Source organism: Phyllobates terribilis, unplaced genomic scaffold (assembly GCF_046119375.1).
Source record: "Phyllobates terribilis strain yellow unplaced genomic scaffold, ASM4611937v1 Scaffold_4__5_contigs__length_816908805, whole genome shotgun sequence".
In the NCBI taxonomy this organism is placed as follows: domain Eukaryota; kingdom Metazoa; phylum Chordata; class Amphibia; order Anura; family Dendrobatidae; genus Phyllobates; species Phyllobates terribilis.
This window is the reverse complement of record NW_027362764.1, coordinates 142,857,174-142,880,047: the sequence shown is the minus strand read 5'-3', so window position 1 is coordinate 142,880,047 and position 22,874 is coordinate 142,857,174. Positions and strand designations below refer to the sequence as shown.

Genomic DNA, 22,874 nt, shown 5'->3' with positions numbered 1-22,874 from the left:
TTAACGCAGTACATCTTTTTTCTTTTAATTTCACTGTGTAGGAATTCACAAAGAAAGGCCCAGATATATGGGATTTGCTTTGCTTTCAGTCAGTCATTTATATTTTTTGCCCATGCAGCAAGTTACCGCTTTGGAGCTTATTTAATTAATGTGGGAAGATTGAATGTGGAAGAAGTGATTCTGTAAGTATCAACATGTATGATAATGTCAATGTCCAGTGGTTTGATGCCATAATCTCCGATTTTAAACTTCTACGGTGCATGGTCATGAAATGGCAGTCAGGTCATGTGCATGGAGTCCTTGGGGCCTGGAATTTGCCAAAAAGCTACCCTGCCAATGAATGTATCAAAGTAAATCTTTCTCTCTATTGAAGGTCTATGGGGTAGCGTTTCTCTTTGTGGAGAGTGACAAGCTCCACAAGGACAAACGTTACCCTAAACCCCACTCCAGAGCCTCTCATCTAGCCAAATCAGATTTCATACTTTGCACTGACCGAAATGCAATATTTGCAAATTGAGATTCTGGTTTGGCTTTTATCCTAAGTCATAATGCGAGACTTAGGATTTAGGATCACTGCTTCCAATAGGTGGCGCTAGAGTTCTAGTCCTTATCCTCTCTAAAGAGACAATTTGCATATCACTGTTGAAGAAAATGTTATTTGTCAGGAAGGAGTTAAAGGAGTTCTTTTAATATTGAGGGTCTATTGTTAGGATAGACCATCAAAATCAGATTGATGGATTTGTGAAGGTCTGAATCTCGACACACTGTTAATCATTTGTATGAAGGGTCTACATGGCTAGTCAGAAGGGTTTGAAGGGTCAGTAGTGCAATCTACCTGCATGCTGTTTCCTTAATAGCGTAGGGCAGGCTGCATTATACAGTTCCGCAGTCCACTTCAATAGGATAGTATTGCAATACCCAGTCATGCTACTACTACAATGTGCAGGTAGATGACATAAAGTAATTATTGAAAAGGATGTGGCACTTGCACAAGCTCCATGGACCCTTCAAACATCTGATGAATGTGAATGCCAAGAGAGAGACCACCAGTGATTTAATATTGATGACAAGTACTAACAATAGGTAGCTATTCTGATCCTGGGAAATCATTTTAACAGTAAAATGTTCAGGTTTAACGCATAGGGCAGCGTGACATGTAAATTCAGCCCTGCTTTACAGATATTTGGAGAAATGTTGCCTCACACTTCATGCAAATGTTTTTCCCCTGTAGCAATGACCCCTTTTCAGACCAGACACTTCTACAATTCTTCCACTCCCATCCATAACCCTTCCATGCCCCCTTCAGCCTTTTCCACTTCCTCTCCATTGCTTCCTCCAAAGTTTTGGGGAGAATTTGATATAAGCCTAGAAGATCTACCAACTCTTCCAGGAGTCCGGATTCATACAGAATGGTGCAGAACTAATGTCAACTTTGAGTATTAATGATCCAGTCCTTGTTATCTAGTGGCCATTTAAGCAAAGAAAAATTAACTTCAGATTTTTTCTAGAAGAAAAGATCCTCCTGAATTGTTGCCAAATGTGCATTGCAAGTATTTAAAAAAATGGACATGTCTTCCCAAAGGAAATTCGTCACAACTACCACCCCAAACTATTTTAAAGAGCTACATGCACCTATAAAGACAAGTCCATTAATATCATTACAAGGCCAATCAGTTTCTCAGTTACTGAGAAATCAGTGTTTGAATTGATATGCAAATGAGGCTGAAGAACTATGGTAGATATGAAGTCTCTCTCATTCCAGTGATATTCTCCTCCCAGTGACATCTCCTCCTCCAGGGAATGAGGTGAGAGGGCAGAAGAGCTATAAATGCAGCGCCCACCCCACTGCACTTGTAACTCATTCATATAAAATATCAACTACAAGAAAGATTATGATTTAATTAGCATTATATCACCTTTACAAGCATTCCATTAGTTTGAAGTAGAAAATCCTGAGGACAGGTTCTCTTTAAGTGGTTCAATGAGTAAATGCTCAGACAAAGAAGTTTTAAATCTCTTCTGGAGTGATATCAAATGTGACTCAACTACTTAATTGTATGTCTGAACCTAAGATAAAAAGAAATGAGCAAATACTCTGCAGTAAATAAATAAATAAAAAGTAATAGTAATAGTAATAGTGTATGTAAATAAGCCAGGATACTTAGTTGACACTATTTTGATCAAAAGAGTGTAAAGGCCATCCCACTGCGACAAGGTGTACCCAATCAGGATGGTTCCTAACTCTTGTAGTTCATCTCGCTATGTGCCAGGAGACCTCAAAATAGACAAAGGCAGAGCAGGACCCAAACCTGACTGTTTTTACACAATCCAACAAGGGGGAGCCATCTCCCTCTACTGTATGTACAAAGTACAAGAAACTAAAGCAAAACCAAGGAAATGGCTCTGCACACGCTGGAATAAGTGCATTGTGTAGGTGAACTTTAACACTGTGGCCATTTAACAGTCATGCTCTGTCTGTTAAATAGCCAAAGTAGGAACGCGCACCTACATATTGCACTTACACCATTTCATCAGTTTTGCTTATGTGGCGCCCCTGAGGGTTCAGCTGCCACAGGGGTACTGCACCTCAGACCGAGGTGTGGTATCTCCTCTCCGAGGTAAGGAAGGAGCACCTCTCAGGACTCAGCCATCCATTCAACACTACACCTCACCCACCTGAGGGGGGCTTAAGGCACCATAGTGCTGCCCCAGCCGGGATAGAGGAGATGGGGGGACCCAAAGATAGGGGGAACCATATAGTGGGTGAGGGTGGAGGACGCACTTAGAGGTTACACCACAAAATTCATATTTAATAAACGGCCATCTTGGGCTTATGGTCTTTGATTGTGATCTTCATCACTGAACGTGGCTTTCTGTGTGAACCTGCAGCTGATTGAAGATACACGGTCCTCGTCCTCTGGCCTTGAGGCGAGGAGCGGGCTAGAGTTAACGGCTGTCTCTACCCGGTCAAAGTCCCTACCTAAGAAGGCCTGGAGGGGAGCAGAGGAGACAAGCTCCACAGGCAAAAGGATCCCCAGGGGGATGCAGACGGAGAGGCATACGCCACCTGTCCTCACTATTCTGGCCTAGTCAGAGGGATTCCTGCTGCAAAAGGGGTACAGGCCCCCGATATCTGACTCTGTCACTTCAAGTCTTAGTCAGAGAAGCCCGGAGGCTCAGTGGATCCCACCGGGTTATGGACGGAGCGGAGTCGCCACCCGTACCCTTGTTCTGTGCATAGTCCAGAGGGAGACCCAGCCTTGTAACACGTACCACATACGGACAGGAGAGGACCTAGTGGGAAAATCTAGGAACACTCTGGTGCAGGGGGTCCTGTTTGATGCACCTGAACTACCTGGAGTGTGCTGAACCCCTTCCTGGTGGCCGCAGCGAGCCGTGAGGAGCAAGGAGAAGCCTTGCAGCTGACACCTAACAACATGAGTAAAGCTTGTAAGACTGCATCCATTGCCTCCGGTCCCTTATTTCAGTGCGACACCACACCTCACCACCCACTATGACCCCCCTCATCCGTCTTCTCTGCCCTGAGGCCCTGCCCCGCCTGTGGGGAGTAGTACCATCATCTGCTGCCACTACATCCCGCCTCAGAGGACTGCCGCAGCGCTGGTGGCGAATCACCAGGCACCACAGGTGGCATAGTCATTTAATCCACTCGATTAACACCAAACCGTGAAAGCCCATTAAATCTTTTATGTGACGGCCCTGGGCACGGAACGGGACCAGGCCACGACTGCAATCTCCCAAACATCCGACCCGGCTCCGACTACCCCCATCTCCCAGGGAGGGCTGTGAGCGTCACACTTAAATGTAAGTGTTCCCCATCTCGACTTGTCAAAAAGACTCTATAAAATATGTTTGAGAATATATTTAAAGCACCACTCCACTGTTTTTTATTGCAGTGCCGGAGTGGTGCTAGAAGGTGCCTGCATCTAATATCATACTCACCACCCACTGTCTGCAGCTCTTCCCTGCATCGCTCCACTCCCACGCCGCTTTCTTATGACTGCAACTTCTGAGTAACCAGAAGTCAGATAAAACTGTCACAAACTTTCAATGCAAGTCTACAAGAGCCTTCTTGTGGTTGTCATAAACTTACACTGAAAAGTGACCTCCAGCTCGCTCCAGAAAATACTGGAGCAATCCAGCAGTTCACAAACTGCTGGAGACTGACAGGAGCAGAGCGGATAAAAGATGAAGACGGCAGCTGGTACATATAAGACTGGGGGAAGGGTCATTACATTAGTGGCACCACTCCAGAGCTGCAATAAAAAAACACTGGAGCGGTGCTATAAATATTTTATTCCACAGTGGAATCCTTAATGCTTTGTTTTTTGTCTTCTTACACAGTGTATTCTTCATGTTAACCTATGGAGCCATGGCAATAGGCCAAACATTATCATTTGCTCCTGACTACTCTCAAGCCAAATCTGCAGCCTCCCACCTTTTTGCTTTGTTTAATAGAGAACCGGCTATTGACAGCTACAGTTTACAAGGACAAAAACCAGTAAGCATTTATTAGAAAATAAATTACATGATTACATTTGCTTGTTTGCTTGTTATCTATCAGATGAGAAAAGCTGATGATAAGCTCTAAGCTAGTCCAGCTAAAAATATGTGAATTTTTATTGTATTTGCACCTGTTTTTTTTTGTATGTTGTGACTTTTTTGTTTTTGTCATATTCATCCTTCTATTTGAGTCTTTTTTAGTCTATTTTACAGGTGTTCAGTTCACCTGTTTGTTTATGTTTTTGTTGGCCACTCATGGGTGAAGTTTTGGGTTTCCATTTGTTTTCATCTGATTCATCATTTGTGACTTTTTTCAAAAAGATGCAAAATTTTTCGCAAATGTACCCCAGTCCCCAACTCTGGAGAGATTTTATGTACATTTAAAAATTTGGTGCAGTTTTTTCAACATTTTAGTGGAGCATGCAAAAAGAATAAAGAGAAATTTTTATTTTGCACAAAATTCATGAACCATTCATGGATTTTTTTTGAAGAATTAGGTGCACGAAGTGTCTGCAAATACCACTAGACTAAAAAAAAAGATAAGTAACTTAAAAAAATTACAAATGACCAATTGAGCCCATAGTCCCTCCCTGGCTATTTTTTCAAAGTATTCCTGCTCTGAAATGTTGCAGACTGATTCATGCTGCTTTTGGTTTGGGCGGCATGAATCTAATGACAGGTTCCCTTTAAGGTATTTCTTTCTTTTTTACTCACTTTAGGATAATTGGCAAGGAAATATAGAGCTACAGCAGATATCGTTCAATTATCCATCTCGTCCGGATGTGTCTGTACTACAAGATCTATCTGTTACTATACAGATTGGGCAAACTGTGGCATTTGTGGGCAGCAGTGGATGTGGGAAAAGCACCTCTGTCCAACTCTTGCAGAGGTTCTATGACCCTTGTCTAGGAGCTGTGGTAAGATTAGTTTGCAAAAATATCTACATCATAAATTACAATTTTACTGGCTTCTATGTTTAGATAATGTCTGATTTTATTTTTTTAGGTATTTTCCCACTAAACACATTAATGATTAATCAACAGAATAGCTGAGACGAACACCAATCTCAAGAACGGGAGTCCCAAGGTTAATAAACAAGCATAACCTCACCCTTAAGTCTCATTCACATTTCCAATTTTTCCTCGTACAAGAAAATGGGCCAATTATCTTGATCAAACTTGGATCAGAGTTTTATCAGAGTGTGGTCCGAGTGTCATCCATTTTTCTTGTACGAGGAGAAATTAAAAAAAGTTTCTCCACCTCCTCCATTCTGACAGACCGCACTTTGATGTCAACTAAGTATGGTCCAATTTTTTCATGGACCCATTGACTTGCATTGCTGATTTTAATGTGATCAAAATCGAACATCTTGCTGCGGTTTTTGGTCTGAGGAAAATCACGAACATGTGAATGGCCCCATAGACGATCACAGGTACGAGTTCTATTCATAAAAAATATTAATAGCATTTGTACATGAAAATCAGATGTCCGAATGAGCATTAATTCACAGTTTAAGTGAGTGGTGGTCCCACATGTGCACAATCCCTCGCTATAGACCCATGGAAGTAAATGGAGCATGCGTAGTCTATCTTCTATCACAAAAGGGACTTTGGGACCGTCATTCGAAATAATGGTGGAGGTACCAACAATCAGATACCTAGTGATCAGCTTTCATGTGGAAAGGTGTTATATATATTTAGTGGGAAAATCCATTTAATCTATTGATGACTATAAGGCAATCATGATCTAAATTGTGTGCATCTTCTGTGGATTTTTTAGTTGTTCGATAACACTAACATAAAAGACTTCAATGTGCAATGGCTTCGATCACAAATTGGAATTGTTTCCCAAGAGCCAATACTATTTGACTGCAGTATTGCGGAGAACATTGCTTATGGGGGAAACACCAGGGAAGTGCCGATGGAGGAAATAAAACGTGCCGCGAAAGTTGCAAATATCCATTCATTCATAGAAGAGCTGCCAGAGGTAAAAATGCCCAATGGCTGTGATCATTCTAATGAAAAAAATGTTTCTCCTATAAATGTAGTTCTTAACAGGAACAAATCATGCTTGTGATATATGGATATGTTAGCTTTTATAGAGGATTATCGCTTTTCATGCATACAATGGTATGAGAAAACATTTGCCCCCTTCTTGATTTCTTATTCTTTATAGTGATGAGTGAGCACTAAAATGGTTGGGTTCTCGTTGCTCGGTTTGAGCAAATCATAATGCTCTGGTGCTCGACCTGAGCAATGAGCGCAATGTAAGTCTGTGGGAAACTCAAGCATTTTTCTGACGGCCCCCTCCCCGGAGGTCTGCAGGGGGCCAAAAAATTGCCCAAATAGATGGAAAAAGTGCTCAAATGACATGGGGAAAAGCATGAGGAAGACCTCTTGAAGCATTTCTAACTCCCATGTCACTGCTGTCAACAATGTTGTGAGAGTATTATGCCATTTTTAAGGACTCACAATAAAACATACAAAACAAAGCTAAAATGGATTTTCCTGGATAAAATGTTAAGGGAGATTCTTTCCAGGGTAATAAATTGCATTTAAGGCAATATAAATAACCCCTAGAAAAAATGCTCCTCCACACCTTGGGTTTTTTGCACACGTAGCGTTTTTGATGCATTTTTGCACTTTTGCATTGCTTTCAACGGTGAAAAGTACATTCACTGGCAAATGTCATTTTAACATTTTACAACCTTATCTGGCCATGTGGTACGTGAGGCAAGATCAGAAACATCCATACAGTGCTTAAAAGACATGGTAATAGCATGGGGAAGACCCCTAGAAGTATCTCTGACTCCCAGGTCACTGCCTAAAACCGTGTTCATCAGACGTGATCCTATATTACTGCGGTAATACAGACATTTTTGGCAATGTGGCAAATATTAAACTCCATTTAAAAATCGTCAAGGTGCGTGGCAAGGGACGGGGAAGTGAACATGATGATGGTGCACGCAAAGGCCGAGGCCGTGGACAAGATGAAACTGTGACTGCTGAGGGAGCACAATAAGCACTTATATCATGTCGACCTAGATTCCTGTCCCACTTTCTAGGGGGCAGCGAAATACCACTCTTGAAGCCAGACCAGTGGGAAAAGGTTATTGGTTGGATAGCAGATAAAAAAGTAATGCTTCTAGTCCATTTGCAACCACCACCACCTTGTCTTCCACATGGTTCGGTCTCAATAGCCATGAGTCTGGACCACATTATTATTACTTATTATTAGAGTGCCTTACATGTGAAAAAGGGGTATACATAGGAAAAACAATTACGATAATCTTGAACAAAAACGTGATTGCAACTGGTACAGGAGGAGAAAGGACCCTGCCAGCGAGGACTAACATTCCACAAGGGATGGGTGAGGAATAAAATACAGGTGAGGGTATAGCTGGTCATGCAGCAGTATGGGAGAAAGAGAGGGTTACTGCAGGTTGCACGCTTGTCGGAACAAGTGGGTCTCCAGGTTCCTTTAGAAGGTTTCAAAAGTAGGTGAGAGTCTGATATGTTGGGGTAGAGAGTTCCAGAGTAGGTGGGATGCACAGGAGAAATCTTGTATGCTATTGTGGGAAGAGGAGATAAGAGGAGAGTGGAGAAGGAGATCTTGTGAGGATCAGAGGTTGCGTGCAGGTAAGTACTGTAAGACTAGGTCACAGATGTATGAAGGAGACAGGTTGTGGATGGCTTTGCTTGCCAAGGTTAGGGTTTTCAACTGGAGTCTCTAGGCAATGGAGACCTAGTGAAGGAATTGACAGAGAGGAGGGGACAGGTGGATTAGTCGGGCAGCAGAGATTAGGATAGATGCGAGGGGTGCAAGAGTGTTACAAGGGAGGCCACAGAGCAGGAGCTTGCAGTAGTTGAGGCGGAAGATGATGTGAGCATGCACTAGTGTTTTTGCAGATTCTTGTTTGAGGAATGTGCACATTTTTTTTACTTGGACTCAGCATATTCCTCATCTTGATTCTCTTTCTTCCTACCAAGCCGATTGCCCAGAGACAACTCATCCCACACTTGAACACTCCAAAGAACTCTGTTCTGTTAATCTTTCCATTTATACATTCTGGACTCTGGCTCGGTGCAATTCTAGCGGGGCAAGTAGCGATGCCCAAATATTTGAGCAGCCATATTCACCCGAAGGTGACGGTGGGAATGTGCAATTACTGTCGCAAGAGATGAATGATGATGAATGATGATGAGACACAATGGACAGAAAGTCAGGAGGAGAACCTGGGTGCGGAAGTGTAAGACGAGGTGGAGAACAATGAAGTCGATGGGTCGAATGCCAGGGTCCAGGCGAAGATGTCTCCCACCCTGAACCTGTTGTTGCACACTTCCAACCATCACCATCAGCAAACACTTCCACGTCCTTGTCCCAGCCCAGCGGTCAATTGTCTCTACCCCAGTCCTTGGAACGCAAGCACATATACACATCCACCCACCCACAGGTCACAATATTAAACTGCCACATTTCTCGACTGCTTTAACTAGAAATTTTGCCTTTTAGGCTCGTGGAAGCAAAAGCTTTCCACGACCTCATGGCGGCGTCTGTTCCTTGGTGCTCGATCCCCAGCCATCACTATTTCTCCCGGTGTGGCAACTCCACCTTACACAAGCACATGTTCCAGAATATTTCCCACTGTTACGCTCATTCCCAGACTGTTTGGAGTGAGCATGGTTTGAGGTCCCACTGGGCTTCGAACCAAGGAGTGCCTGGAGAGTTGTGACTAGACTCCGGACACACGGCGGTAGCCATCGCCTTGACTTCCTCTTTAGGCTTATTAGAGATGGAAGATACCTGCTCCGGGACAGTCTTTAGTCTGTTCTCTAAGATGACACATCTAGGAGGCTGGGCGGTACCTGAAGCCAGATCATTGGTACAATCATCGGTACTGTGTGGGGACAGCACCTCTGCTTCCCTTCCTTTGGAGACTTCAGCACACAGCGAGTCGGTGACTAGCAGAACTGGTGAAGAAGATGAAGACATTGCTGACTGATCTGGAGGTTTGGGGACCGGACACACTTTGTAACTCAGCAATCCCCCAGGAAACACCCTGCTGGGTCTCCAGACCTGAGCGGGCACTAGAGCTCTAGGCTCTTAACGACCTGTGGGCATACCAGACAGCACCTCAAATGTAATCTTCTTCATGTGTAAAGCACCTATATGGAGCTTAATTTGTACAGACATATTTTGACTGTTTCTGAGAAGGGCTCATCCTTCCCCTGACAATGCCCAAACCGGATTCTGGAGTAGACAGGAATCAGACACCGACTCTTTACAGCTTTCAGCCCAAAACTTCCGGTTAAACCGAGGCCTCCACTTGCCACGGAGACAGTCACAGTCATCTGTGGAGAGGAAACACTAGCGCAAAGGGCAGCCTCTCCTACTGACCCAAGGCTTGGGGACTCCCCAAACTTCGCAGAAAAGACCATTAGGGTGTTCCATACAACTGCAGCAGTACCGCAATCAAATTTTACGACTAAGTTCCGGCGTCTGCTTCGCCAGAGAAACACTGTCAACCTTCATGGATTCTGCATGGGTAACTGCCTCTACAGGCTGGGGAACAGGAGGTCTTTGAGAGGACAGTACCTGACGTGACGACTTTCCTCTATGACTCGCTCGTCTGGACTGCCTCTTAGTGTTGGAAAGGGAAGTATTCTGTTTAGTCTGCCAAATACTGTCATCCCTCATGGATTCTGCAGGGGTAGCTGCCTCTTCAGGCTGGGAAACAGGTGGGCTTCCTTCGCGTGTCACCCATCTGGACTGCTCCAGGATATTGAGAGAGGAAGTATTCACACATGGTCAGAGTCATCGAAGACCATTAGAAAGGTGACCAGGAAGGCCTGCAGGTCAGAGATGATAGGATCCCTTGCTTCCCATAGGGGGGTAACCCAAATCAAGGCATCATCAGCTAGGTAGGACATCAGAAATGCCCCCAGGTCACTGCTGTCAACAAAGTGGTCAGAGGTATTAAGCCACTTTTACGGGCTCACAAGAAAAAGTTCAAAAACGAAACTGAAACGGTTCTCCTGTGAAATATGTTAAGGAACTTCGTTTCCAGGGTAAAGACTTGTGTATAAGGTAAAATAAATAACCAAAAACAAAAATATTCCTCCACACCTTGGGCTATGTTCACAAGTAGCATTTTTTATGCGTTTTTGCACTTTTGTATTGATTTCAACTGTGACAAATGCATTCACCGGGAAATGTCATTTTAACATTTTACAATATTATCTGGCCATGTGCTGTGTGACACATGCATACAGTGCGGAAAAGACATGGGAACAGCATGGGGAAGACCCCTGGAAGCATCTCTGACACCCAGGTCACTGCCTAAAAGTGTGTCCATCAGAAGTGATCCTTGCCGCATCAGAAGATGCAGACTTGCAACTATCCCCGTGCAAGTCCTTGTCCCAGGGCAATGTTCAATTGTACCTCCCCCATTCCTTGCAATGCAAGCGCAAGTATGCAGCCTGCCACCCACCCACCCCCAGGCTGCAATACCATACTGCTAGCTTGCACTTGAAATGGGGCCTTTTAGCTTGGAGGAGGCCGAATCTGGCCACTACCTCATGGCTGCTTCGGCAGCGAGGTATCCATACTCAGTCCCCAGCCGACCGGCGGCCGGGTGTCCACGCTCAGTCCCCAGCCGCCAGGGGGTGGCCGGGTGTCCATACTCGGTCCTCAGCCGCCCCGTGGCCGGGTGTCCACACACGGTCCCCAGCCGCCTGGGGGTGGCCGGGTGTCCATAAACAGTCCCCAGCTACCCCTACTTCTCCTTGGAACTTCCCCCACACTTTTCTTAGCCTGGCCTGCTTTAGGGCAGCATTGGACGAGCCCACCAGAGAACCAAACTCCTCCGGTGAGCCCTGGCTTCTCCATCAGGGGAGTTGAGAGTAGTGTTGAGCCACCCCCATAGTGTTCGGGTTCGGTTCGGTTCGTCGAACACCGGGATGTTCGAGGAACTGTTCGTCGAACTGTTCGTCGAGCACCTTAGAACACCGTCGAACACCGTTAAAACCAATGGCAGGCAAACAAAAACACATAGAAACACATAGAAAACACCTGCAAAGGTGTCCAAAAGCTGACAAACTGCTCAGAAGACACTCTCTTTAAAAAAGCCGGCCGGCAAATTCAGCAGCGACATACACCGGTACCCGACAATTTAGACAAGAAGGAATAGAGCATCACACATAGATTAGATAGATAGAAACATGTCAGTCACACATATAAGAAGCACAGTGACAGTGTTGGTTACTGCACTTGTCATTTAGTGTAAAGGATTTATTAAAAAAAATATTAGTGTTTTCATGCACCGTCTCTTTAAAAAAGCCGGCCGGCAATTCAGCATCTGTACCCGACAATTTAGAACAGAAAGATAGAGCATCACACATAGATTAGATAGATAGAAACATGTCAGTCACATATATAATAAGTACAGTGATAGTGTTGCTTACTGTACTTGTCATTTAGTGTAAAGGATTTATTTAAAAAAATAATAGTGTTTTCATGCACTGTCTCTTTAAAAAAGCCGGCCGGCAATTCAGCAGCGGTACCCGACAATTTAGAACAGAAAGATAGAGCATCACACATAGATTAGATAGACAGAAACATGTCAGTCACATATATATGAAGTACAGTGATAGTGCTGGTTACTGTACTTGTCATTTAGTATTAAAATAAAGGATTTATTATTAAAAAAATTGGCGTGGGGTTCCCCTTAATTTTAGGCTCTAGCGGAGGTTAAGCAGACGGCTGGGGCAGATGTTTGAAGCCTGGGAAGGGGGTAATACCCACGGAGCTTCCCAGGCTACTAATATCAGCCCCCAGCTGAATACATAGCCTTTACTAGCTATTAAAATGGGGGACCCCCCCCAAAAAATGACGTGGGGTCCCCCTTAATTTAATAGCTAGCAAAGGCTAGGCAGACAGCTGGGGGCTGATATTAATAGCCCAGGAAGGGAGCCATGAATATTGGCCCCCTCCCAGGCTAGAAACACCAGCCGTCAGCCGCCCCAGAAATGGCGCATTCATAGGATGCGCCAATTCTGGCACTTAGCCTCGCTCTTCCACGCTGCCCTGGTGCGGTGGCAGGGGGTAATAGGGTTGGGGTTGATGTCAGCTTATAATGCCAGCTGACATCAAGCCCAGGTTAGTAATGGAGAGGCGTCTATAAGACACCCCCATTACTAACCCCATAGTCAAAGTTAAAAAAAACACAAACACCCAGAATAAAGTCCTTTAATTGAAATAAAGACACAATCCTTTATTGTTCTAAATTAAACCATACTTACCATCACGCCCATTCCAGCTGAAGCCAACGATCTCCTGCAATAAAAGAAAAATAATAAAGCAACCTCATCCTTACCTTTCCATGGTTCCCACGACAGCTTCAACTCTGCTACATCGAGATGACAGGCTGGACCGCAGCAGAACGCTGCCATCCAGCCTGTCATCCCGCAGACACTGAGAAGCGCAGGCTTGCTTGCGCTGCTCAGCGTCTCTCTGTGACGACATCCAGATGAGCCGAGTTCATGTCCAATGAACTCGGCTCACCTCATGCACGTCACTGACAGCGTGGGAAAATTCTCACACTGAAGCGCTGATTGCAGGAGAATTTTCCCACGCTGTCAGTGACGTGCAGGAGGTGAGCTGAGTTCATTGGACATGAGCTCACCTCATGCACATCACTGACAGCGTGGGAGAATTCTCCTGCACTCAGCACTTCAGCGTGAGAATTTTCCCACGCTGTCAGTGACGTGCATGAGGTGAGCCGAGTTCATTGGACATGACCTCGGCTCATCTGGATGCCGTCACAGCGAGACAGTGAGGAGCGCAAGCATGCCTGCGCTTCTCAGTGTCTGCGGGATGACAGACTGGATGGCAGCGTTCTGCTGCGGTCCAGCCAGTCATCTCGATGTAGCAGAGCTGAAGCTGTCGTGGGAACCATGGAAAGGTAAGGATGAGGTTGGTTTATTATTTTTCTTTTATTGCAGGAGATCGTTGGCTTCAGCTGGAATGGGTGTGATGGTAAGTATGGTTTAATTTAGAACAATAAAGAATTGTGTCTTTATTTCAATTAAAGGACTTTATTCTGGGTGTTGTGTTTTTTTTAAATACTTTACTAGAAATTCATGGCGGTCATGTCTAATACTGGCGTGACCCCATGAATTTTGGGCTTGGGGCCAGCTGATAATACCAAGCTGGCCCTAACCCCTTTATTACCCAGTGAGCCACCGCACCAGGGCCCTGGATGAGTTGGGTACAGCGCCAGAAGATGGCGCTTCTATGAACGCGCCATTTTCCGGGGTGGCTGCGGACTGCAATTTGTAGCGGGGGGGGGCCCAGAAAGCTTGGGCCTCCCTGCGCTGCAGATTCCAGCCCCCAGCTGCCTAGTTGTACCTGGCTGGACACAAAAATAGGGCGAAGCCCCACGTACTTTTTTTTAAATTATTTCATGAAATTCATGAAATAATTAAGAAAAAAAGGCCTTCCCTATATTGTTGTGTCCGGCCAGGTACAAATAGGCAGCTGGTTGTTGGGGGCAGCCCGTTCCTGCCTGCTGTACCTGGCTGGACACAAATATAGTGCGAAGCCCCACTTCAATTTTTTTAAATTATTTCAGGAAATTCATGAAATAATTTAAAAAAAATTGACGTGGGGCTTCGCACTATATTTGTGTCCAGCCAGGTACAGCAGGCAGGAACGGGCTGCCCCCAACCACCAGCTGCCTATTTGTACCTGGCCGGACACAACAATATAGGGAAGCCCTTTTTTTCTTAATTATTTCATGAAATAATTTAAAGAAAATTGACGTGGGGCTTCGCCCTGTTTTTGTGTCCAGCCAGGTACAACTAGGCAGCTGGGGGCTGGAATCCGCAGCGCAGGGAGGCCCAAGCTTTCTGGGCCACCCCCGCTGCAAATTGCAGTCCGCAGCCACCCCGGAAAATGGCGCGTTCATAGAATCGCCATCTTCTGGCGCTGTACCCAACTCATCCAGGGCCCTGATGCGGTGGCTCACTGGGTAATAAAGGGGTTAGGGCCAGCTTGGCATTATCAGCTGGCCCTAAGCCCGAAATTCATGGGGTCACGCCAATATTAGACATGACCACCATGAATTTCTAGTAAAGTATTTAAAATAAACACAACACCCAGAAAAAAGTCCTTTAATTGAAATAAACACACAATTCTTTATTGTTCTAAATTAAACCATACTTACCATCACGCCCATTCCAGCTGAAGCCAACGATCTCCTGAAATAAAAGAAAAATAATAAAGCAACATCATCCTTACCTTTCCATGGTTCCCATGACAGCTTGAGCTCTGCTACATCGAGATGACAGGCTGGACCGCAGCAGAACGCTGCCATCCAGCCTGTCATCCCGCAGACACTGAGAAGCGCAGGCTTGCTTGCGCTCCACAGTGTCTCTCTGTGAGGGCATCCAGATGAGCCGAGTTTATGTCCAATGAACTCGGCTCACCTCATGCACGTCACTGACAGCGTGGGAAAATTCTCCTGCACTCAGCGCTTCAGCGTGGGAGAATTCTCACACTGAAGCGCTGAGTGCAGGAGAATTCTCCCACGCTGTCAGTGACGTGCAGGAGGTGAGCTGAGTTCATTGGACATGAGCTCACCTTATGCACGTCACTGACAGCGTGGGAAAATTCTCCTGCACTCAGCGCTTCAGCGGGAGAATTCTCACGCTGAAGCGCTGAGTGCAGGAGAATTCTCCCACGCTGTCAGTGACGTGCAGGAGGTGAGCTGAGTTCATTGGACATGAGCTCACCTTATGCACGTCACTGACAGCGTGGGAGAATTCTCCTGCACTCACCGCTTCAGCTTGAGAATTTTCCCACGCTGTCAGTGACGTGCATGAGGTGAGCCGAGTTCATTGGACATGAACTCGGCTCATCTGGATGTCGTCACAGAGAGACGCTGAGCAGCGCAAGCAAGCCTGCGCTTCTCAGTGTCTGCGGGATGAGAGGCTGGATGGCAGCGTTCTGCTGCGGTCCAGCCTGTCATCTCGATGTAGCAGAGCTGAAGCTGTCGTGGGAACCATGGAAAGGTAAGGATGAGGTTGCTTTATTATTTTTCTTTTATTGCAGGAGATCGTTGGCTTCAGCTGGAATGGGCGTGACGGTAAGTATGGTTTAATTTAGAACAATAAAGGATTGTGTCTTTATTTCAATTAAAGGACTTTATTCTGGGTGTTTGTGTTTTTTTTAACTTTGACTATGGGGTTAGTAATGGGGGTGTCTTATAGACGCCTCTCCATTACTAACCTGGGCTTGATGTCAGCTGGCATTATAAGCTGACATCAACCCCAACCCTATTACCCCCTGCCACCGCACCAGGGCAGCGTGGAAGAGCGAGGCTAAGTGCCAGAATTGGCGCATCCTATGAATGCGCCATTTCTGGGGCGGCTGACGGCTGGTGTTTCTAGCCTGGGAGGGGGCCAATATTCATGGCTCCCTTCCTGGGCTATTAATATCAGCCCCCAGCTGTCTGCCTAGCCTTTGCTAGCTATTAAATTAGGGGGGACCCCACGTCATTTTTTTTGGGGGGTCCCCCATTTTAATAGCTAGTAAAGGCTATGTATTCAGCTGGGGGCTGATATTAGTAGCCTGGGAAGCTCCGTGGGTATTACCCCCTTCCCAGGCTTCAAACATCTGCCCCAGCCGTCTGCTTAACCTCCGCTAGAGCCTAAAATTAAGGGGAACCCCACGCCAATTTTTTTAATAATAAATCCTTTATTTTAATACTAAATGACAAGTACAGTAACCAACACTATCACTGTACTTCATATATATGTGACTGACATGTTTCTATCTATCTAATCTATGTGTGAAGCTCTATTCTGTCTGTTATAAATTTTCGGGTACCGCTGCTGAATTGCCGGCTGGCTTTTTTAAAGAGACGGTGCATGAAAACACTATTATTTTTTTTGATAAATCCTTTACGCTAAATGACAAGTACAGTAAGCAACACTGTCACTGTACTTCTTATATATGTGACTGACATGTTTCTATCTATCTAATCTATGTGTGAAGCTCTATTCTGTCTGTTATAAATTGTCGGGTACCGCTGCTGAATTGCCGGCCGGCTTTTTTAAAGAGACGGTGCATGAAAACACTATTATTTTTTTTGATAAATCCTTTACGCTAAATGACAAGTACAGTAAGCAGCACTTTCACTGTACTTCGTATATATGTGGCTGACATGTTTATATCTATCTAATCTATGTGTGAAGCTCTATTCTTTCGGTTCTAAATTGTCGGGTACAGGTGTATGCCGCTGCTGAATTGCTGGCTTTTCATGTTTCACTGTTGGCACTGTTCCCATCGATTTGGGCAATCACTGTAATGCCACAACCACCATGGCTGTGGCATTACAGTGAGTGGCAGACAATCCCTGCATGATTGGTGCTCTAAATAGCGCCAGACATGCAGGACACGCTTTTGGTGCACGAACAGTTATCGAACATAACCTCGAACAGCCGAATTTTTTGCAAATCGTTCGGGTTCGTCGAACAACTCGAACACCGCCCAAAACAGCTCGAATTTGAGATTGGCGAACAGTTCTAGTCGAACACCGCTCATCTCTAGTTGAGAGTGCCAAGGTGAGGAGCATGATGATGATGATAGAAGTTAGCATCTGCTTTGTTTTATTGGAATGCAAGCGTAAGTGTTCAACCGGCCACCCACCCACCCCCAGACTGCAATACCAAACTGCTAGCTTGATTGCACTTGAAATTCGGCCTTTTAGGCATGTGGAGGCGTATGCCAGCCACCATGTCATGGCTGCGTCGGCGGCCTGGTATCCATACTCAGTCCCCAGCCGCCCGGCGGCCGGGTGTCCACGCTCGGGCCCCAGCTGCAAGGGGGTGGCCGGTTGTCCATACTCGGTCCCCAGCCGCCCGCGGCCGGGTGTCCACACATAGTCCCCAGCCGCCTGGGGGCGGCCGGGTGTCCAAAAACGGTCCCCAGCCACCCATATTTCTCCATGGAACTTCCCCCCACACTTTTCTTAGCCCAGCCTGCTTTAGGGCAGCATTGGACGAGCCCACCAGAGAACCAGACTCCTCCGGTGGGCCCTGGCTTCTCCATCAGGGGAGTTGAGAGTGCCATGGTGAGGAGCATGATGAGGATGATAGAAGTTAGCATCTACTTTGTTTTCTTGGAATGAAAGCGCATGTATGTAGTAGCGGCTAGGCCTGAGGTGGTCAGCGTTTTGGCGCATATCCTACCTCCTCCGAGGATTGCTGGATGTTTTCCTGCTACTATCCCAGTTCTATGACTCCCGTTAAAACAAGGCTTTAGGTGATGAATGATGGATGAGGTGGTGGCAAAGGAAAAAGAGCAGGAGGAACAGCGACCATTCACATCAATATCAGGCCAGTCAACCACACATGTCTTGTAGGATATGTTTCTGTACCAAAAGGAGCGGTTCGGCTACACAGTTATAGGGCAAGCAGTGAGTGCAATGCCTACCAAAAATTTTGAGGCACTCCAATGCCCCTTTGAAGTGACATGGAGGTCAGAGGGCCTTGACTAAACCGTTTTTTCCATTTATAGCAACTGTGTCTCCTGTGCACTGTTGGCCTAAGCAGTGAATGGAAGGCTTTCCAAAAATTATGAGGAACTGCAATGCCGCTTGAAACAGATGTGGATAACAGCATACTAAAAACTTTTTATCCATTATTGGGGAGTGGGTCTCCCTTAGTGTTTGCCTATGCATTGAAAAGCAAAAGCTGACCAAAATTAGGAGGAAATGCAATGCCCGTTGGAAGAATGTTGGAGGTCGCAGTGGAATAAAAAGACACTATCAATGCCCGTTGGAAAAGTGGTGGAGGTCGCAGTAGCTTAACAAGATGGTTTTAATGCCCGTTGGAAGAGACGTGGAGGTTAAAGTAGCTTAACAAGACGGTTTTACTGCCCCTTGGAAAAGACGTGGAGGTCGCAGTAGCTTAACTAGACAGTTTTAATGCCCCTTGGAAGAGACGTGGAGGTCGCAGTACCTTAACAAGATGGTTTTAATGCACCTTGGAAGAATGGTGGAGGTCGCAGTGGAATAAAAAGACAATATCAATGCCCCTTGGAAAAGTGGTGGAGGTCGCAGTAGCTTAACAAAACGGTTTTCATGCCCCTTACAAGAGCCATGCAGTACAGCATATTAAAAACATTATTCCAATTATTGGGGAGTGGGTCTCCCATAGTCTTTGCCTATGCCTTCCAAGCAAAAGCTGCCAAAAATTAGGATGGAGGAACTTGCAATGCTGGCAACACGGACCACGGTCACCCTGGTGGTATAGTGGTGGTGGAGGCTGAGGATAAGGAGAAGAGAAAAATACAGCCGAAATGAGAAAGCGTATTCCCATGTTTGTTTGTGAAGCGATTCATGGGAATACACCTCCCGAAATAACACAGTGGATTTGACTTTATGTTACTCTGCTGTCATTTGGTGGTGATGAGAAGTCTGAGGCCAATCCAGCCCTTGTTCATTTTGATAAGGGTCAGCTTGTCAGCATTGTCAGTTGACAGGCGAGTGCGCTTATCAGTTATAATTCCCCCAGCGGCACTAAAAACATGCTCCGATAACACGCTAGCGGCAGGGCAGGCCAGGACCTCAAAGGCATACAGAGCAAGTTCATTCCAAGTGTCCAGCTTGGATACCCAATAATTAAAAGGCACAGAGGAATCATGGAGGACGCTTGTGCGGTCGGCAAGGTACTCCCTCACCATCTTTTGAAACTTTCCACTCCTTGTGAGAGTACCCCGCGCCTCAGGGCCTGTAAGCTGGGTGGGTCTCAGAAAACTGTCCCAGAATGTAGACAGTGTTCCCCTGCCTCTGCTGGATTGGAGTTGCGTCTCTCTCGCCTGCACGCCTTGGTTGGTCAACGAACTGTGACCTCTGCCGCTAGCGTGTTCAGATGGGAATTTTTTCAACAGTTCTACAGCAAGGGCCTTCTGGTACTGCCACATTTTTGTAGACCTCTCCACCTCAGGAATAAGAGAGTGAAAGTTCTCCTTGTAGCGCGGGTCTAAAAGTGTCACCAACCAGTAATGACTCTCACCCAACATTTGGACAACGAGTGGGTCACGGTTAAGGCAGCGTAACATAAAGTCAGCCATGCGTGCCAGACTGGTAACGGGCAAGACTTCCGTGTCCTCACCAAGATGACGACTGACCATGCTCTCCTCCTCCTCCTCCACCCCCCCTGTCCTCAGGCCACCCACGCTGAACCGACTGTATGACAGTTGTACAGGTAATACCATCTACAGCGCATGATACCAGCTCTTGTTTTTCCTACTCCTCCTCCTCTCCCTCATTGTCCCCCAATGCATGGTGGGATGAGATGAGGCTGGGCTGTGTGTAATTGCCCATTATGGCTTCTTGATCCATCTCATCATACTCTGGCTGCAATGCCTCCTCTTTAATTCTCTGCAGAGAGCATTGCAAAAGACAGACAAGTGGGATGCTGACGCTAATGATGGCATCTTCGTCACTCACCATCTTGGTGGACTCCTCAAAGTTTGTCAGGATGGTACATATGTCACACATCCAGGTCCACTCCTGAGGTCTTATGTGTGGAGTCTCACCAGAATATCGACGGCCTTGTTGCAGCTGGTACTCCACAACTGCTCTCTTCTGCTCAGAAATCCTTTGCAACATGTGGAGGGTAGAGTTCCAACGTGTGGGGACATCACACACCAGTCGGTGTGCCGGAAGCTGCAAATGCTGCTGCAACACAGCAAGGGTGGCGGAAGCTGTAGCCGACTTCCGAAAATGAGCTGACAGGCTGTGTACTTTGACGAGCAGATCTGTCAACTTGGGGTACGATTTAAAAAACCGCTGAACCACGAGGTTAAGCACATGAGCCAGGCATGGTACATGTGTGATCTCGCCTCGCCTCAGAGCCGCCACCAGTTTACGGCCATTGTCACACATGACCATGCCTGGATGTAGCCTCAGCGGTCTCAGCCACAGATCTGCCTGCTCTTTCACAGCTGTCCACAACTCACAAGCAGTGTGAGGTTTATCACCTAAGCTTATGAGTTTCAGCACAGCCTGTTGTCACTTGGCTGAGGCAGTACTGCAGTGCTTCCAGCTTGTAACTGATGTGGTGATATCTGAGATGGAGGCTGAACATGAGAAGGAGGAGGAGGATGATGCGCAGGAGCTGTACACTGTGGGGGCAACTCTGACTAATATAGGGCCCGCAATCCTCAGTGAGGGGAGGATGTGTTCTGTCCCAAGGTCCGACTGTTTCTCGGCTTCCACTATGTTTACCCAGTGTGCTGTCAGGGAGATGTACCGTCCCTGGCCACAAGCACTTGTCCACATGTGTGTTGTCAGGTGAACTCTCCCAGTAACTGCGTTGTTGAGTGTACGGCAGATGTTTTGGGACACGTGCTTGTGTAGTGCGGGTATGGCACACCGGGCAAAATAGTGTCGGATGGGGACCAAGTACCGAGGGACGGCCACCGCCATAAGGTTGCGGAAGGATTCCATCTCATCAGCCTAAAAGGCAGCATTTCCAACGCAAGCAGTCGTGAAATGTGTGCATTTAAGACTGTGGCCTGTGGGGCGTTAGCTGCGTATTTGTGCTTGCGTTCCAAGGACTGGGGTAGGGACATCTGAACCCTGCACTTGGACAAGGACGTGGACCTGCTTGCTGATGGTGCTACTTGAGAGTGTGCAATGACAGGTGCAGGGCGGGAGGCATCTTCGCATGCGCCGTGGACAGGTGATTGGTGTGCACGCACAACAGCGGAAGAAGCAGTGGAGTCACCCGCAGACACTGTTGCTGGACCCTGGGGTTCGGCCCACTTAGTCGGGTGCTTTGCTGCCATGTGCCTGTTCATGCAGGTGGTGGTCAGGCTGCTAGATTTGCTACTCCTCCTGATGCTGTCCTGGCAGGCGGGGCAAATGGCTTTTTTTGGGGGGTTATCTGCAGAGTTTTGAAAAAGTAACCAGACTCGGGAAGACCTCACACTTGTACTGGCAACTTCCGTTGTGTTGGCGTTATGTGGAACAATTTCCCACCTTGTGTCTGTGGCCACCACACTACTACTTCCTGCCTGTTGTGATGTTATGCCTCCCTCCCCCTGTGTGCTGCTGTCCTCGCTCTGTATGTCCAACTGCCAAAGTTGAATCAGTTACTATATCATCCACCTCCTCGTCTTCCACTTCCGCACCCTGGTCCTCCTCCTGACTTTCTGGCAATTGTATTTCATCATCATCATCATCATCATCCACCTTTTGCGACAGTATTTGCACTTTACCACCTTCGTGTGACTGTAGTTGCTCCAATATTTGGGCATCGCTACACGCGTTCTCCTCTTGACTTGCTTGAAGCTGGCCGGGTGAGAGGCCCGAATCTACAAATGGATAAGTGAACATCTCTTCTGAGTGTCCAAGTGTGAGATTAGTTGTCTCCGGACACTCGGCATGGTGGGAGGAAGAAGGATCAGGGTGAGGAATATGCAGTCCAGATTCACGGCAACTGAGACTGGACCGTGTGGAAGACAGGGTGGAGGTGGTGGTGGCAAAGTGACTGGAAGCATTATCTGCTACTGCTATCCAACCAACAACCTTTTGTCACTGCTCTGTGTTCAATAGTAGTGTTCTGTGGTCCCCTAGTAATTGGGACCGGAAGGTTGAGTGACAAGATGTGGGTGTTTGTTGTGGCACAATTTCACCTTGCCCACGGCCATGTCCTCGGCCTCTGCATGCACCATCACGTCCACTTCCCTGTCCCTTGCCACGCACCTTGCCCATTTTAAATGGAGGACAATATTTTCCACGTTCACGAGAAATGGCTGATTTTGGAACGCAGTTATATGTGATACGTATGACAGAGAACCATGATTTTAAATAGCAGGCCTGTAATTTACTAATATTATTCTACATTGAGACCTAGTGTGAATAGCTTTACCAACACACTGCAATGGAATGAAAATGGAAGAAATGTATGATTTTTGAACAGTCTGATAGGTGATATGTCTGACAGAGAACCACAGTTTTAAATAGTAGGCCTGTAATTTATTAATATTATTCTACACGGAGACCTAGTGTGAATAGCTTCACCGACACACTGCAACAGAATGGAAAAGGAGACCAATATTTTCCACGTTCAGTTAAAATTTCTGGATTTTTATCGTTGACATATGAAACACATCTGGCTTTATTCTGCAGTGAGAACAAGCAAATGGAGCCGAAAAATGGGGAACTGTGGATTGCTTTTTAAGCAAATAACCAGTATTAAGATGAAGGAAAAATTCTCCCTGGCCCATGATATCTGGGCCTATGTCTAGAAATATCTTTAATTATTACAGCAGCA

The 22,874-nt window shown here is 46.3% G+C and overlaps 1 protein-coding gene across 8 annotated transcripts in view; it reads left to right on the top strand.

Annotated features, from left to right (window-relative positions):
• The window catches only part of LOC141265127 (ATP-binding cassette sub-family B member 5-like), a 1,418,963-nt gene that overhangs the window by 1,361,760 nt on the left and 34,329 nt on the right, over positions 1 to 22,874 (top strand). For 6 of the 8 annotated variants that reach the window (XM_073677812.1, XM_073677808.1, XM_073677805.1 and 3 more), the window contains 4 exons: positions 42 to 182; positions 4,366 to 4,522; positions 5,244 to 5,441; positions 6,304 to 6,510. In XM_073677812.1, coding sequence (XP_073533913.1) covers positions 42 to 182; positions 4,366 to 4,522; positions 5,244 to 5,441; positions 6,304 to 6,510 — 703 coding nt within the window. Of the gene's footprint in view, positions 1 to 41; positions 183 to 4,365; positions 4,523 to 5,243; positions 5,442 to 5,529; positions 5,611 to 6,303; positions 6,511 to 22,874 lie in introns of those variants that run through there. The other 2 variants (XR_012320051.1, XR_012320052.1) reach the window with 2 other exon arrangements.